Below are 18,114 nucleotides of genomic sequence, written 5' to 3'. Positions count from 1 at the left end.
GGCGTCACGTAGAATCTTTGTCGTTCCGGTCGCTGCGAACACCAAACAGCGCAGAATCTATGGGATATGACGTCACGAGTGATGTTGATGGCTCAGGACCTTGGTCGTCCGGTTCGCTGCGAATGCGCCCCTTGTCTCGTGTGGTGCCCGGTTGCAGCCGCTAGACCACGTGACGGGAGTGGGGGGGGGGGGAGGGGAGGCCCTGTGTCGCCGCGTGACTTTTCGTCACCACATGACATGGCGCTGACCGTGGCCCGTGCCGACAGGACGCCGAGGTGATCGAGGTGCTGTGGCAGCAGGACATCGACCTGGGCCTGACCCGACACGACTTCGACCCGATCCGCTCCTTCTCCGAGGAGGACGAGACCGCTCCGCTACCGGAGAAGGTCGCTCGTCTCGATGATGAGGTACGCGACCGACCGCCACGCGGCGGTACGTCGCACGACGCTACAGTACTCGGTCACACGGTCCGAGATGGGAACGGTACTTGAGAGCGCTCGCAGCTTTGTAGCAGACGTGTCTGCGGTTATTTCATGGAAGGTTACGAATGCAGAACTGCTGGCAGCAGGTAGCACTCTGACAATGACGCCGTGCGTTGTGTACTTAACGTGTGTGTTCATAGGCACTTCATCTATGCGATGTGTCCTCACTGCTCGATGTTGCCTTGCTCTACAAACATTGACTGCGCTGTGTTTGTACGATCTGTGCCTGCCCGTGTAGTGAAGCGTCGTTTAGCTTGTTCAGTAAGTGGAGATATATGGGTGTGTTTAGTGCAGTATGCAAATGAGAGGACCGTGGAGTGCCTTCCCGTCTATGTGCGTTCTATTCTCATTCCCCTTGACCTTTCCGTAGTCTTCGAAGACCGTCAGGCGCCATCGATGTACGCAATTCGACTGTGTTCATGAATGCGCTCTTTGGCAAGGCTCACTTTACTGGTGAACACTTCATCGAGACCTATGCTGATGTGTGGGCGGAGTAGGCCTGGAGATCTGAGAGCTGTAAAGACATTGTGGGGTCACGTAAAAGACGGAAAAGCTATGAAAACGGCGTGGGCCTGTCAGAATAACCTGAAATCACTGAAAATACTGCGAGGTCCATACTTAGTGTTGGCAAAACACCAGTGACATCTTCCCACCTGTGTTGCGCGTGAGCTGTTCCAAACAGCCTACGATCGCATGGTGTGATTCCCACCTATGTTGCGCGTGAGCTGTTCCAAACAGCCTTCGATTGCATGGTGTGATGGCAGACGCGTGCTGCCAGATGGCAGTCGGATGAGGCTGTCAGCCCAGTGCGTGCCTCTCTGTGAGCTGGCGCTGCCGCCGGCGGCTCCGCGCCAGCGCTCGTCTGCTCCGCCCCGGTGCTGACCGAGTGATGCTGCCCTCTGTTGGGAGGGGCCCGCGGTGACACTGGGTGACCGTTCCGCAGTGGCAGCCGGCCGGCGCGCCTGCAGCGGCGTCAAGTGGCGCCGCGGCCGTGGATGACTCGCTCGACGACATTTGGGCTGGTCTCGATTACAGCATCGACTCTGAGACAGGTAACTGGTCCGAGTGCGTCGACTACTCGATTGACTCGGAGACGGGTAAATGGTCTCAACGCGCCGCCTGCACCGTCGACTTGGAGACAGATTATTGTTCTGAGTGTCTCGACCACACATGTAATTCGGAGGCAGATAATTGGCCTGGGTTTCTAGACTGCACCATTCACTCGGACACAGGTCATTGGCCTGAGTGCCGTGATTACGCTATTGAGTTAGGTAGGCAACTGGCCAGTGCCGTGTGCACCATCGACTCTGAGACGGGTCGCATGTCTGCGAGTGCTGGGGCTGCACTATGTACCGGTAGACAGCTAACTGGTCCGAATATCTCTGTCACACGGTCGGCTAGGAGGCAGACAACTGGCTGATTGGTTCGTCTGCACTGAACGCTTAGATGTATTCTCCCGAGCAAGGAGGCACATGAGCCCATCATGGAACAGAACACAAAAGTGCATGAAGTGGCATATAAGTCCACACGCAGCCAAAACACGTAACGAAAAAAAAAAACACGACACGGTAATATGAGCCCTAGCGGGATGCGTATCGAATCGCATGGTAGTCATAGATAGACCAGTATCTGGATTGCCTCGGCCACGCCGTCGGTTCGGAGACGTTTGACTTGGAGGCAGATAGCTGGCACGAGCGCCTCGGTTACACCAGACAGGGAGCGACTCTGAGGCAGGCAACTGGTCGGGGTTTCCCGGCACACCATCGGCTCTGTGGCAATACACTCGTGGTGAGCAGAAAAGAACAGACGAGGACAGCAGCATGTCGTCGCTCTCAGAAATATACCCTTCTAGTACACGTGTTAAGTCGTTACGTTGAAGATGCCGATGTGGCCAGCTGCATGAAAACGCACGCGTTGCAGGTGTCCAGTTTGCATGCCCTACAGTAGTATCCGTCGTGAAGATTTTGTGGTATTTCTCGCTATTCTAAGAAAACGAGGATGTGGTGTGAAGTTCTTTCCACGCGTCTTTTTGCTTCCATTTGAAATGGAGATATTTCCCGTGCCTTTTTGAGGGCGCATTCGGTGTGACATCTTTGTGATACCCGGGATGCGCGGGACGTCGGGCGTTCTCTGGCGTGCGTCGGAGGGTGTTGTCATGCTGTGGGCCCCGTTATCGCCCGAGCGTGCCATGTTGCACTCTCTCCGTGGGACCTCTGGCGGCACGAGACGGCCGACGTCTGAGCGGTGGCGGCGCCCGCAGGCGAGTACGTGCTGTGCCTGCCGGCCGTGTCGCCGGCGGAGAGCGCGCAGCAGGTGCCCTCCTCCGTCGATCAGCTGAACTCGGCGGTCGACGCGCTGGACGAGCCGGCCCTGTGCGGACCCATTCCGACCACCATCGACGACCTCATCAGCGCCCAGAGCCGGCCCATGCCGACAACGGAGGTGCGGTCCAGCTCCCACACGAACCCCTCCGGACGAGACCCGCACCCGTCCGCACGCTGGTTCGTCCGCACGACGGGTCCACACCGTCCGTGCCGTAGACCCGTCCGTGCGAACTCGTGCACTCCCAGACTCAACCGCTGTTGGCAACAGGCCTGCGGTCTCCCCCCCCCCCCCCCCCCCATCATTACGAGCTTCTGACTGGCTTGCCTCAGCATAATCAGATCAGGATTAAAACCCGGACATAGTTCGCGACAGAGGCCCGCCCTACCTCTACCATACATGTACCCGTATTCGCTTCACCTGTGCTATATCTGTACTCGTACTCACCACACCTGTGCTGTACCTGCACTCGTACTCGTCATTCCTGTATTGTACCTAAACTCGTACTCGCCCCAACCATACTGTAGCTGTACTCGTATTCACCGCTCTTGTACTGTACCTGTACTCGTACCAGGCCCTCTTGTACTACTCCTATACAGTACCGGTACTCTTACTCACCCCTCCTGTACTGTACCTGTAATCGCACTCGCCCCACCTATGCTGTACCTGTACTTGCATTCGTCTTACCTGTACTCAAAGTGATAGGCACCCACATACTGCTGGTAGGGGTGCGATGGCTCCCTCAGCTGGCCTCCACTTGATGGACCGGTCGCTGTTTGTTCGACAGAGGCATAGCGCCCAGCCAGTCGCCTGTCTCAGGCGTTTCTTTGCATCAGCATTTGTTCTTTTAATGTAGACACGTTTCTCAGGCGTCGCCTGTTCTCGGTACTGCCTGTTGATGGCGAGCCTCTCCACTGACGGCTGTGTGTCGAGCTGGGCGGGCCTGCTGTTGATGGCGAGCCTCTCCACCGACGGCTGTGTGTCGAGCTGGTCGGACCCGCTGTTGATGGCGAGTCTCTCCCCTGACGGCTGTGTGTCGAGCTGGGCGGGCCTGCTGTTGATGGCGAGCCTCTCCACTGATGGCTGTGTGTCGAGCTGAGCGAGCCCTCTGTTGATGGCGAGCCTCTCCACTGGCGGCTGTGTGTCGAGCTGGGCGGGCCCTCTGTCGGTGGCGAGCCTCTCCACTGACGGCTGTGTGTCGAGCTGGGCGGGCCTGCTGTTGATGGCGAGCCTCTCCACTGATGGCTGTGTGTCGAGCTGAGCGAGCCCTCTGTTGATGGCGAGCCTCTCCACTGGCGGCTGTGTGTCGAGCTGGGCGGGCCCTCTGTCGGTGGCGAGCCTCTCCACTGACGGCTGTGTGTCGAGCTGGGCGGGCCCTCTGTTGATGGCGAGCCTCTCCACTGGCGGCTGTGTGTCGAGCTGGGCGGGCCCTCTGTTGATGGCGAGCCTCTCCACTGGCGGCTGTGTGTCGAGCTGGGTGGGCCCTCTGTCGGTGGCGAGCCTCTCCACTGACGGCTGTGTGTCGAGCTGGGCGGGCCCTCTGTTGATGGCGAGCCTCTCCACTGGCGGCTGTGTGTGGAGCTAGGCGGACCCGCTGACCGCCGGCCGTCGCGCGCCTCAGGTGCCGCTGCAGAGACGCCTCGCCTCCTGCGACTCGGGCCAGGGCAGTCTGGGCGACGCCGACTGCAGCGCCGAGCAGATAGCTCTGCTTGACCAGATGATCGAGGCCGCTCAGAACCACACGATTGCCAGCCAGGTAACGGATGACCAGCGAGCAGACAGACGTCATCCTTACTGTTCTGGGCGCCAAGTAGCACTGCAGTCGGCGCATCCGAAAATTCCAGTGAATTCCAAATTCCAAATATTTTGCTTGTTTGCTCTCTGATGCCGCCGTTGTGTTGCACTTTCATGTGCCTTTCTCCGGCTTGCCAGGCGTGTCCGTCCCCACCTTTTGTGACGTCATGCTCAAAATATGGCATCTGTTGTCACTCTATGCGAACCACAACCACGTGCCGGATCGACCCAAGAGCTGCAAGCTCGAGCTTTCCCGTCGGCTGAAGGCCGTGTGAGGGTACGCTGTCCCTCTCTGCGCGTACCGGCCTTCTTCCGTCGCTGGGTGCTGGCGCTGACGTACGCTCGCCTTCTGTCCTCAGCCCCGTCAGCCGCTGGTGCGGATGGTGAGCATGGAACAACGCTGGCAAGATCTGGCCAGCGTTCTGCTGCTGCCTGGCCAGCAGCCGCCGGCGGTGCCGCCGACGGCGACGCTAGCGCCGCCCAGCGGCCCGCTGACGCAACAGGCCGACTTCCACGACAGCCACGGTCAGTCACGACACGCTGTCGTCATGTGACGTGTTCGGGGATGCCCGGTTGGGAAGGACTGCAGGGCTGCCCCCACCCCTGTCTGACGACCCCACACCGTCGCAGGTGTTCTCGGCACGTGATGTGTTCGGGGATGCCCGGCTGGGACGGGCTGGAGGGCTGCCCCCACCCCTGGCTGACGATCTCACGCACTGTCACAGGCGCCTTGGGCCAGACCAGCCCTCCGGCGTCCGCGCCGTCCGGTGGCGCCACCGGCGGCGATCTCCTATACTACCAGCTGTCACCGGTGACACCGATGGCCGAGCCAGCGCCTGCGCTGCCGCTGGACCGGGAGGAGGCTTTCCTCTCGCACCTGCTGGACGCGGACGACCTGGACCTGGACAGTGCGCCCATCACGCTCGGTAGGGGACGTCAGACGGCCGCGCTGCGCATCGCCGTCGGGTCGCGGCTGCTGGCGGCCCGCTTGGAAGTGACCCGCATGTCGTGTGGGGTCGATACAGACGGCTGCGTGCGTGCGCACATGCGTGCGTACGTGTGTGTGCAGCGGTGTAAGGCGGTGCTAGGCGGTGGAAAAGATGCGCACATGTGCAGCCTTCCGTGGACACAGCGCGGTCATGCCGCGCGATTATGCGCAGTGATACATGCAGAGCAGAGTTCAGCAGAAGTTCGGCCCGGTCTGACTTGATGTGATCTGATGCGGTCTGGTCTGCATTGAACTGGTCCGATCACCTTTCACCTGACACTGTATTGGTCGGGCAGCTGCTGAGGACTGGGTCGGCAGTCAGACTGGGGGAGATGTCCAGCGGCCCGTCTCCCTGCCCGACCACCCGCAGTGAGTGACCTGCACCCTGACCATCACCGTGACCGTCAGCGTGACAGTCAGCGTGACCTTCATCGTGACCGTCAGCGTGACTGTCTCCCTGACCATCACTGTGATCGTCAGCGTCACTGGCACCGTGACCGGCACCGTTGGGGAGGTTGATAGTGATCTACATCTGACATTCATTCAGTTGACATTTGGCTTGTATTTGACATACACACGCCGCGTACCCGGTGCGCATTAACTCTGCCGGTTCTTGGCAAGTCACGTCGTGCATCCTGTAAAAATCCCTGAGTTAAAGGTTGTGACAGCGATATTTGTGCTGCTATCAAGGTGTTGCTGACAATAAGTTCAGGGCAGGCTGTAGCGTAATTATGTTTGGATTAAACGTCACTCTGTTACGTCACATTCGACAGGGAGTGCCGTACTTGTCCAGCTGTCGTTGGGATGATGGCCGGGTCAATCGAACTCGGCCGTTGCTGGTCCGTGACCCCCAACCTGCCGTGACCTTGTTCGTCCGTGCGCACCCAGGTCTTCCGGGAGCGGACTGAACGGGCTCGGCTCGTTCAGTCGGTGTCCGGCCCCGGTCGGCGCCGGCTCGGGCTCCGACCCGCCCAGCCACGGCCGTAGTCCCGGCCTGCCTGTGGCCCAGAAGAAACACCAGATGTACGGCAGACGTGTTTTCACCGGAAATGACGGTACGCACGCGAGCTGGGCGGCTCTGTGGACGTGCGGTTCGCGCTGATGCAGCATTAACAGCGGTTCATGGTTTGACGGAGGTCGGTGCTTACCGGAAACCGAATTAACATCGGTTCATGGTTTGACGGAGGTCGGTGCTTACCGGAGACCGAATTAACATCGGTTCATGGTTTGACGGAGGTCGGTGCTTGCCGGAAACCGAATTAACATCGGTTCATGGCTTGACGGAGGTCGGTGCTTACCTGAAACCGAATTAACAAATGTTCATGGTTTGACGGAGGTCGGTGCTTACCGGAAACCGAATTAACATCTGTTCATGGTTTGACGGAGGTCGGTGCTTACTGGAAACCGAATTAACAAATGTTCATGGTTTGACGGAGGTCGGTGCTTACCGGAAGCGGTCTGTTTTATCAGGGAGCTCGTATGTATGCTTCGGATGGTATTGCAACACGTCTACTAACACCACGCATCCAGGGCCGGCCTGTGTCCGCCGGGCCGTATCCGCTTGCATGTGTCCGCTCGTCTGTGTCCGCTGGCCTGTGTCCGCCGGCCTGTATCCGCTTGCCTGTGTCTGCTGGCCTGTGCCCGCTGGTCTGTGTCCGCTGGCCTGTGTCCGCCGGCCTGTGTCCGCTTGCCTGTGTCTGCTGGCCTGTGCCCGCTCGTTTGTGTCCGCTGGCCTGTGTCCGCCGGCCTGTATCCGTTTGCCTGTGTCTGCTGGCCTGTGCCCGCCCGTCTGTGTCCGCTGGCCTGTGTCCGCCGGCCTGTATTCGTTTGCCTGTGTCTGCTGGCCTGTGCCCGCCCGTCTGTGTCCGCTGGCCTGTGTCCGCCGGCCTGTATCCGTTTGCCTGTGTCTGCTGGCCTGTGCCCGCCCGTCTGTGCCCGCTGGCCTGTGTCCGCCGGCCTGTGACGCCGGCCCGTGTCGTAAAGACATAAAGACATCTGGCCAACAAAGATGCACAAGGGCCCATCGTGGCTGGCCTACCTCAGGTTCCGGACACATCCTCGAAACTGATCTTACCACTTGACCTGCATGAATTCAGCTGTAAATGAGATCTTAAGACCGATAGATCTTGTCCAAACGGGTTTTGAATGTTGCTAGGGAGGGACTTTTTCAATTCCGTTTGTCAACCGATTCCAGTGGTTCACTACTCTTTGACTAAATGAAATCTGCCTCCTCATTGTTCTACTCCTAGCTTTTGCTAAATGAAACTTGTTTTCTCTATGTCTCGGCCTAATTTGCAGTGCTCCTTGTAGATCTACCATGTTTTTCCCTTCCATGATCTTGTATACCTCTACCAGATCCCATCTAAGTCTGCGATATTTCAGCGAACACAAATCCAAGGCCCTGAGCCTCTCCTTTTATTCTAAGTCGTCAATCCCATATGTCAACCTAGGTGCTTTTCGCGGCACTCTTTCCAGTTCATCTGTATCTTTCTGGAAGCATGGAGGCCAAGCCTCTACACAATACTCTAGGTGTGATCTGACATAAGCTTACTACAACTTTTTGATAGCGTTCCTACTCTTGTAATGGATATTCCTGTTAATAAGCCCCATGTCCAAAGTCTCTTGCTCCCAGCAGCCACACATTTGTTCAGTCTTTAAATCTCTAGAAATTGTAACCTGTAAGTCCTTTTCTGTCGGCGGGCGTGTAACGCTGGCCTCTATCCGCAGGCTTGTACCGCGGCCCCAGCCCAGCCAGCACTACCAGCGTCTCCCCGGCCCCGGTCTCGTCGGCGCCGGCCAGTCCCGGCCGCTACGCCGCCGAGGGGGGCCTGCAGGCCGCGTACCCGCCGGCCAACACGCCGACGCCGGGCGAGGCGGCCACCGACTGTGAGCCGGACGAGATCAAGTTCAGCCGCAGCGCTCAATTCACTAAGGTGGGCCGCAAGAGCCGGGCCTGGGGTGGGAGGGGGGGGGGGTGCGTCTCGGTATGGCCGTGAGAGGAGTGGGTTGGTCACGATGGAGTGAAGGGAGGGGTGGGTTGGTGACGATTGGGTGGAGGGAGGAGTGGGTTGGTGACGATGGGGTGGTGGGAGGAGCGGGTTGGTGACGATGGGGTGGGAGGAGGAGTGGGTTGGTGACGATGGGGTGGAGGGAGGAGTGGGTTGGTGACGATGTGCTGGATCGTCGATCGGACGAACTTGGCTTTCAGCTGTGTCAGACCCGAAAAGCCCAGCGGATGATATTTGTGTCTAATGATGTGTGCTGTGTTTGCAAAATTCGCTGTCAACCGACAAATAGCCCTTTTCGCGGTGTACGTCAAACGTCAGGACATTTGGAAAAGAGGAGAATGGTTGAATGAATTTGAATATTGCCGAAGATGTAGGTGCAAAAAATGGCAAAGTGTCATCGACAGTGAAAGCACGTGTCGATCTGGATTAACTTCGATCATTATGATCATTCAGCGGTGCACCTCACGGTGGCGCGCCCATGTTAAACCCATACATTCCCCGGCACGTCGTCCTGCACCTCCGCGTAACCGTGTGGCGATGAGCCCCTCGTGCCGCCGCGCACACCGAGCGCGGGCGGGTGCTGTGTGCTGACCTGACCGCCTGTGTGCCCGGCGCCAGTCCCCTGCGGAGCGGCTCGGCCCGGTGGCGCACAACCACAGCTACCAGCAGCCTGCGCTGGCCGAGGGGCCGAGCGAGGCGCAGCGACCCATCGCCCGCGACAAAAGTGAGCTGACAGGCCGCGCGCCGAGCACACACCCCGGCCGGCGGTGGGGGAGACTTAGGACGGGCACGCCCCGTCCGGAGGCGCCTGCGGTGCCGGATGGGTGTTGTGTGGCGCCGGGGTGTGTGTCCACGGACGCGCCAGTGGCAGTGCGGAGAGGGGTCGGTATAAGCGGTGGTCACAACAAATGCACGCCAAATATGCAAGCGACATTTGTTCATTAGCCTGGATTTCTACCTGGGGTGTATCGACTTTTTACAAACCCTCAGCGACGACTCGCATCCAGTTAAGTGGGCACAACAGTAATGCCGTGGTCCACTACTCGTGAATAATTTTCAGAGGAGATACGCCCGATAGGTCTCCTTTTGCGTAGTCACTGCCTTCGCCGCGGTGCGTTAGCGACCATTTTGGCCAAAACCCGTCATTGGCGTATCTGTTCCCAGCTGGGAATACTGTTGATCAATGTGTCTTACCCGCCGCCGGGCCGCGCGCGGTGCCGGCGCGTCGACACTGTGACGTGGCTGACCGCCGCCGGCCGGTAGGTGGCGAGCACAAGGGGGAGCGGCTGTCGCGCGACGACAGGAGGACACGCGCCATGAACATCCCGCTGTCGGCCGAGGACATCGTGCACCTGCCCATGGACGAGTTCAACGAGCGGCTGGCCAGGCACCAGCTGACCGAGGCTCAGCTGAGCCTGGTGCGCGACGTGCGCCGGCGCGGCAAGAACAAGGTGAGGCGATACTCGGCGCGCAGCCCTGCTACTTCCGCCCCCGGGCGGTGGTCGGGCTCCTTACCGTGCCGGCCAATATTCTGAAGCGGCAGGAATGTGTGCGGATCCGATGCATGATGAAAGCTACTTTGTTTTTCTTATGTCTTGGAAGGTTTACCAGTTTTTGTAGATTTTAACAGCAGCCATGTTCTCGAAACTTGGCCTGTTTAAAAGCTGAACGAAGAGGGGGTGTTTCTTCGCACAGCTCGCCGCGCAGAACTGCCGCAAGCGCAAGCTGGACCAGATCGCCGCGCTGACGGAGGACCTGAAGAAGGTGCGCGACCAGAGGCAGCGCACGCTGTCCGAGCATCAGTTCCTGACCGAGGAGCGCTCTCGTATTCGCGACAAGTATGCACGGATGCACCGCCACGTCTTCCAGGTACGACTCCGCTAATTCGCTGGTGGAAATTGCCAGCTGACTCTTCCGAGGAAAAAAAATACGGTGATTAAAGGCAGATATTAAACGCTATTAACTACAATACCTTGTTTGACAATGGTTGCCACGCTTTGTGAATGTATATCTAATGTTTCCCCCAAACAAGCTATTAAACGGAACTGTTGTATGTGTGCAGAATGGAGAGAGAGAGAGAGAGAGAGAGAGAGAGAGAGAGAGAGAGAGAGAGAGAGAGAGAGAGAGAGAGAGAGAGAGAGAGAGGAGGGAGGGAGAGGAGGGGAGAGGGAGAGGAGAGGGGAGGGAGAGGAGAGGGAGAGGGAGAGGGAGGGAGGGAGAGGAGGAGAGGAGAGGGAGAGGGAGAGAGAGGGAGAAGGGAGAGGGAGAGGAGAGGGGAGAAGGAGAGGGAGAGGGAGGAGAGGAGAGGGAGAGAGAGAGAGAGAGAGAGAGAGAGAGGAGAGAGAGAGAGAGGAGAGAGGAGAGAGAGAGAGAGAGAGAGAGAGAGAGAGAGAGAGAGGAGAGAGAGAGAGAGAGAGAGAGAGAGGAGAGAGAGAGAAGAGAGAGGAGAAGAGAGAGAGAGAAGAGAGAGAGAGAGAGAGAGAGAAGAGAGAGAGAGAGAGAGAGAGAGAGAGAGAGAGAGAGAGAGAGAGAGAGAGAGAGAGAGAGAGAGATGTTGATGCAAGCACAGACGCAGAGGTCATTATACATTCTCTGAATTCACATCAGGCATCAGCGAGTCTTTGTCTCTGTCTCTTTGGACTTGCGATTGTTGACTATATTGATGTGCGTTTTGAGACCTGACCACCTCGACATGTCGTCCCCGTCTCCGACTGGATTGACGCTACGCCCCTGCCAGTAAGACTGCGTCCCTGTCGATGTGACAGCTCCATTGATCCTGTTCCCTGCTGCATTGGCACTGTATCCCTATGAGACTCACCACGTGTTCCTGTCGAACAGCCTCGATATCTCTGCTGGGGTGAGCCTGTGTCCCTGCTTGACTGACGTCGTGCCCCTGCCGGACTGACGACCGTGCCTGTCCGCAGTCGCTGAGGGACGCGGATGGCCGGCCGTACTCGCCGGCCGACTTCAGCCTGCAGATGTCGGCTGATGGCAACGTCCTGCTGGTTGCTCGCAGCGCCGCCAGGGGCGCTGTGATCGTGGCCGACCCGGCCGTTGGCGCGGGGCGTAGCAGGTCCCAGTGATGAAGACCAGGCCGGGGACTCGGAGGTGGCGCCAGCGGCTACGCCAGGCACTGCGCCTGGGGGCCGTCACGGACGCCGGGGAACGTGCTCATCGAGCGCGCTGCCTTGTGGGGATGGGGGGGGGGAGGGGGCGCTCGCTGGGTCGCGGTGGAGTGCCTTCGTGGGATGAGCACAAACGGAAGATCCCATGCTGTGCTGACGCGTCGGAGTGGGCGGTGAGGGGATAACGTGTGGAAGAGACGGATGGAGGTTGTTGCAAGTTGTAAGAATGGGAGACACGATAGACTGTTTCTGCCAGTGTGTACTGTGTTTTATCGAGTTCGGTTCACTTGGAATGCATGCTCGTTCGTTTGTTACTGAAGTTTAGCCCCATTTAAATTCTAACGCACCGCGTGCGATTTCGTGGGAACGTATGACGAGTATCATAAAGTGATGTGAACTACAAATTAGTGATGAAATGTGACTATAAGTAGGTGGTCGAATAACGTTTAGCGTCAGGTAATCGTTGGATGGGTATAACAGCAAACGATGCGACGCTTAGCAGTGGAACTGGCGTGCCGGGTCCCATCAGGAGACACTGCGATAGAAGTGGCGACTGAAGGCAGTGTCCATGGTGGTACTAAGAGACGATGCTGTAACGGGTACCAGCCACCGATAGTGTGTCGGTGCTCAGCTGATCAGTGTGACGGCCGTCGGCGAACAGAGATGCCGCGAATATCGCCCCATGTGACAGGTGCTGGGGATGGTAGAAGGGCCGCTTTTAGCGGCATTGGTGAGACCTGATCAGGTGGTATTGGCACGGGTAGCGACGGAGGGCGACGGGCGCGGCAGCTGGCAGGGCACCAGGCGGCAGGAGTGAGACGAGTGCTGGCTTCCGAACGTGTAGCTGCGGCGTAGCATGCGTCCGGGGGCGATTGTCGCGGTCGACAGACGCTCGGGACTGTTGTCAGCCGGCGGGTGACAGTGACGTCCACGGGAAGATGAACGGTGCTGTCACGGAGCGAGCGCGGAGGGACCGGACGTCGGCACGGATGGCCGGGTCCAGCCTTGCATGACGTACCATCGTCTGAAGGCGCGTTGTAGCTAGGCGTTGTAGGTAGGCGTCGCGATGTGGGAAATCATTCAAACGCGTCGAGTGAGCGCTTTATGGTCAAAGCTGTCCCCATGGCTTGCTTTATCTGTAGATTTGATGCAGGTTAACGCCGTAGGTTGGCCGTGAGCTACGGAGGAACGATATAGCATTGCATTATCAGATGGATCGCATATACGAACCCTGTAGTCGTCTGCCTCGTTTGTTTGGTCGATGAAGGGCGAACAAACAGGTTTGCGAGTGGAATGAATGAACGCTTTGGTGTTATGCTGTTAGGTTCACGGTCACGGACCCTGGAAATGTTTATTTTGCTGTAGTTCAAAACGTTTAAATCACTGACTGGTCTTCTGCACCCGGTTTGTACTGCACGGCCCCAAAACGGCCTTTTGCGTTGCGTGACTCCACCACTGTGCCTGCATGTCACCATCTTGGTGAAATTTGACGGGCAATAAAAACCAGCAGACGTATCATCATCTCTTTGCTGCCTTTTATGAACTCCGCCGGTATTCGCGCCGTCCTTACCAGCAACTTATATTACTTGTCAACAACTAACGTTTGCGTCCCATGAGGATTGCTCTCATTGACATCAGACTTGTTATTACGAGCGAGGCCACTGGTCGATCGACTCACTGTGATGTTTTCTACGTGATCACAAAGTGATGTTTTCAGCTTGAGTGAGCCGTATCGGACAATCCGTCACGCGTTCGTGTTCGGTTTGGTTCGAATTACAGCCCTTCCGGTCAGTAACGACCAGTTATGCCAATAATGATAACTTAGTAATGCAGTTACCTGCAACTGGGGTACCATCCACTGGCTCAGCCCGCGCAATGGCCCGTATACGGCGTGAGTGCTCACCGTTCGACGAAGCCCCCACAGGAGGGCCAGGCCAAACCGGGCGCCGCGAGGATGCAGGATAACGCGGCCATGAGGAAGGGCCGAGGACGCATTCTGAAGTGTTTTCGCAACCATTGATTGCATCTTCACGTGGTGTTCGGCACCGAGGGCAATTCTTCAAAAGTTGTGAAACGTAAATTCCACAGCATACTATTTGCGGAAATGTGTATGTTCATGCGTGGATTTCCTGCATCACGACGTGAAGTCTCATTTGCTGACATTGAGCACTTGAAACGCAACATTGAAAATGTGACGCCCGCCGACCGCCAAAAAGCTGGACAACGGGGATCGAAACCGGCCGGATCCCGACAATAACATCACAGCGGAACAGGATGGAGTCACGCCGGGTCAGAACGAGAAACCGCAGCAGTGTGTGTCGATTGTGCGTAGTAATCCGCGCGCACGCCATGACGCAAATCACGAGTTCTCAGAGCTGCGGGTCGTTTTCTAAGAAATGGAGTCATATTCCACCCACCAGAGAAGATACATGCGGAGACAATAAGAGTTCCCCCAAGATGGCGGGGAAGGGGGCGGTGGAACCAATTGTTGGTTTACCACTTTCCAGTTAACGCCCATGGGGCCAATGTTCAACTTTTTCCCCAAGTGCCAGTGTTCTAGCCAACTAGTCTGTGACCCTGGAAAGATGAGGCCAACCGTACGGTAAATACGAGTGTGTCCACATTCTATCAATCACTGGGCAATCACACCGATCTATCTATATGGATGCACTGTCAATTGACGAGAAGCGGCCAGCGCCACGTTTTCCGAACCCGGTCTCCAACAGAGCGTGTCCTGGCTTGAACGGACAGAACGGACCAACCAAATTTAGCGCGTCTTGTCCGGTTTTCAGCATTGTAGCCCAGTCAAGTTCTGATCGGTATCCACAGTATGATGCCTATCAGCACTACGGGCGGAACGAGCGAACATCTCACCTATTTTTATCGCCTGCCGGTGCCGGACCTGTACAAGGTAGACTAACTGAGAGGCAATTTGCAACAGTCCTCTGCAAACTGGCACGATCGCCACATCTACGCACACTTGCCTAATTCCTATGACCGGCGACCTTGCCAATGCGATGATCCGAACGGCTGACACAGGCCTGCGAAAGGCGTCTGGTTCAGCATGTGAGATGAACAAGGCGTTCTGCTGTGGAAGATGTCCGAACTTTCCCGAACTTTTGATCAGATGTGACATTCCCGTCCAGGGTGCTGCATTCCGCTGAAATCATAGTGCTCGCATCCTCCACTTTCCGCCCCAAAACGGTTTCCATTGACGTCAATAAAAGTTGAGCTTGCGCTACTTTTCGTGTGCTATATCATGTCATTGGGGCTTTACCACGCACTCAGATTGCTGAGGCCATATATGAACGTCGCCTGCCTCTCAACCCTGGCAGGAAGGGCGGGCACCGCGGAAAATCGAAACCCCGTACCTCTGGCTTCCCAGACGCGTAGTGGTTAACGCAGACGCGTTAACTAGCACACTGCCGGCACCCCCGTTAACTACCACACTGCCGGCACCCCCGTTAACTACCACACTGCCGGCACCCCCGTTAACTACCACACTGCCGGCCCCCCCCCGTTAACTACCACACTGCCGGCACCCCCGTTAACTACCACACTGCCGGCACCCCCGTTAACTACCACACTGCCGGCACCCCCGTTAACTACCACACCGTCGGCACTCCCGCGCTACCGTTTGTCACCTGCTCCATGACAAAACCAAAACAGGCCGCAGACGGCGATTGGGAAGTCCAGGTGGCTTGCAACCAGATGCTGAAACGCTACATGACTCGCTAACGTCGAATGTCTCAAGAAAGAGACTGACATGAGAAGAAAAGAATCCGTGCTTCACATGCCGCGTTCCGCACGTCGTCAGCTTAACAAAGAGGCGCACGACGCGCTACGCATTTATTGGCTCAAGATGTACGATGCGGACGTTCGACAAGATGACAGACATGAGGGCGACAGAAACGAGGCTCGAGCTCGCGCACCAGCAGCAGCGTCAGATCCTCTCCAGGCTCTCCAGCATGATGATACTGTTACCCCCGCACCACCTGCAACGGCACGGAGCCCGTCAGACGGTAGCGCACCAGGGCTGCGGCGGCGCCTGGCCTCACAGAAACCAGCGACAGACTGTCGCTGTGTGATGGAGTCAGTCACGTGCCGCTCTTACGAGCAATGCAATACCAGCAATATGTTTTTCAGTGTCATAGCACAGATAAGGATAATGGTGCCTTAATAGGATATATGTAACGCAATGACTTATCTTGCCCGAATAAGCCACATGAATTGGTGTTAAATGACACCAATTTGACTCAATTTCGCACTTGCTGTACGATGCCACTCTGTGCCTGGTTCAAGCACGTCACACGGAAAGCATTCAGTGTTAAGCACTGGAAGCCCGTGAGTCTCCCTCTCTCCGGCGAAGATAACGAGCCCTCCCCCAAGATTGGTCATCGTCTGGCCCGACGAGGAATGCAAAGCTGTATGGACGGGGAAGACACCTTGACTTTTATCGCCGATATTGTACTGAATTACGATGTCCATGATACTAAGTTGCACTCAATGAGGAAAAACATGTTGGAAAGACATTACTATCCAAATGGCTATTTTTCACCCTTCACGGCAACTCAAGGACAGAACACATTATTTTAAAATGCAGTGAAAAATAACCACACGTATCGCGACTTAGGACAACTGTACCAGTTGACAGCTGGTATGTGTAATGTAGCCAATCACCACCCACAGCAAGTGACAATAACAACCACCAAAGCTAAAAACACCACACACAGGGAAGCAGGCGCACGGAAGGCGAGACAGAAAGGTGCAGCCCAGTGGCGGGCGGCGTAATGCCAGCCTGTCGTTGACTCAACAGGCCAGCGGGCGGCGACAGGCGAACCTCACATCGCCACCGCCGCCCCTCCCCCCCCCCCCCCCCCCCCCCCCCCCCGACCGCCCGCCGCCACTGACCACCATGCCGATCTTGGTGCGCTGTCCGCTCTTGGTGACCTCCAGGCTCTCGTCCAGCACGAGGTTCATGAACGGATCGAAGCCGCGCAGCACGCCCTCGATCTGGCGGCCTCCGTTCAGCTTCACTGCGGGGCACAGGATGGAGTCAGGTCAATGGAGGGGGAAGGGGGGCACACCGGTCACTGCGCAGGCACCCTCTCGCGATGACCGGTGCGGCGGCGGTAGTGCCGCGCCAAGTGAATGACAGGGGCACTCTACCGGCAGATGGCGTGGTGACCAATGACCACAGTCGACCAACAGCCACAGTTGACCAACAGAGGGCGTTGGCGTGCCGGGGACCTGACACGACGGATATCTGCTCCGCGCATGCTCGGGGACCACAGCCAATCCGTTAATGGCGTTAACGTCAACTGTCCACGTCACAGTGGTGTCACTGAGTGACAACTGACATAGTTTTACATTAATCTAAGCATTGCAGCAAGCAATATATACAGGCAAGAAGACCTGACAGGATTTTCTGTGTACGGAAGTGCATTAAGCTGTGAGGGAGCTTGAAGTGGGGAGTGGGCTTCCATTGGCTTATGAAGAATAAAACTCAGATGTCTGGGTTTGGGGTCAAATAGCAACAGATTAGCGTCCAAGAATTGCGCGCGGAGACTCCTAGATAGCCAGGATTATGGTAGCATGAATTTGTATTCACATCCTGCATATCCTGAAGAATCAATTTCAAGGCATTAGATCACTGGGGCCTACTGCAGACTCGACAGAGCAGGATTTGCAAGTTGACAGGCCATTATTTATTTATTACTATTGCATAACATGTCTAGAAAAAGAAATGTTATTAGGTTACATTAGTATATATGCAGTACCTTAGTACAGTGCTCTCATAGTGATACTTTAGCTGAATATTTTGGGCATCACATTCTTGCATGCATGTGAGGAAAACTGGACAAAATCTGCCACTGGTTGGGGCTCCATGTGTAGACAGTTTCTGACAAAAGACATATAAACAGCAAAACACATTGATATAGTGGCAAATGCCCATTCACAATCAAGCCATCACATATCATAGGCTAACGTGATGCATTCTGAAGAGCTTAAATAAAAACGCGATTCAGATTTTATTAAAGCATGCAGTCTTCCAGACTTTTCCCCAGTAGTGTTGAGTACTTACATGTCATGTGCTTGTCCATAAATCTGAAAACAGATAAAATTGTGAGTATTTTACACCAGGCCAGCATGATCCAAAAGGTATGGCATGAACAGATTGCTAGGCTTCTTTAACTACAAGAAAACTGAAGACATGCTCCAATACAATCACCTACATTATGAAGATTCAATACCATTGTATGGATAATGTACTCAGTGATCACATAACCCTGAAATGTTTGTTAAGCTCCATATATAGAATCACAATCACATATAAGTGTTCCTGGAGGCTGTAAGGCTGATCTGGGCTTATGTGTCAGTCTGTGCTGTAACCC

General features: G+C 56.3%; 1 protein-coding gene across 1 annotated transcript; it reads left to right on the top strand.

The window, feature by feature from the left end:
• Window positions 1-268: 268 nt before the first annotated feature.
• On the top strand, window positions 269-11,687 carry LOC119099030 (segmentation protein cap'n'collar). The gene is made up of 13 exons (XM_037222077.1): window positions 269-407; window positions 1,426-1,534; window positions 2,743-2,924; window positions 4,426-4,560; window positions 4,958-5,123; window positions 5,324-5,524; window positions 5,883-5,955; window positions 6,475-6,641; window positions 8,314-8,519; window positions 9,213-9,318; window positions 9,858-10,045; window positions 10,290-10,463; window positions 11,519-11,687. The coding sequence occupies exons 3-13, from the start codon at window positions 2,910-2,912 to the stop codon at window positions 11,675-11,677; spliced, it is 1,590 nt and encodes a 529-aa protein (XP_037077972.1). The 5' UTR covers window positions 269-407; window positions 1,426-1,534; window positions 2,743-2,909; the 3' UTR covers window positions 11,678-11,687.
• Window positions 11,688-18,114: the final 6,427 nt, after the last annotated feature.

This window comes from Pollicipes pollicipes, unplaced genomic scaffold, assembly GCF_011947565.3.
Source record: "Pollicipes pollicipes isolate AB1234 unplaced genomic scaffold, Ppol_2.1 Scaffold_4740;HRSCAF=5597_pilon_pilon_pilon, whole genome shotgun sequence".
In the NCBI taxonomy this organism is placed as follows: Eukaryota; Metazoa; Arthropoda; class Thecostraca; order Pollicipedomorpha; family Pollicipedidae; genus Pollicipes; species Pollicipes pollicipes.
Note: the sequence above shows the minus strand (reverse complement) of the source record. Positions and strands in the feature narration are given on the sequence as shown.

What these genes read in the sequence shown, in the direction of transcription:
- LOC119099030 (XM_037222077.1), top strand. An exon ending in CGACTTCCACGACAGCCACG is followed by an intron (nt 5,124 to 5,323) that starts GTCAGTCACGAC and finishes GCACTGTCACAG; the next exon opens with GCGCCTTGGGCCAGACCAGC. An exon ending in TGTTTTCACCGGAAATGACG is followed by an intron (nt 6,642 to 8,313) that starts GTACGCACGCGA and finishes CTCTATCCGCAG; the next exon opens with GCTTGTACCGCGGCCCCAGC.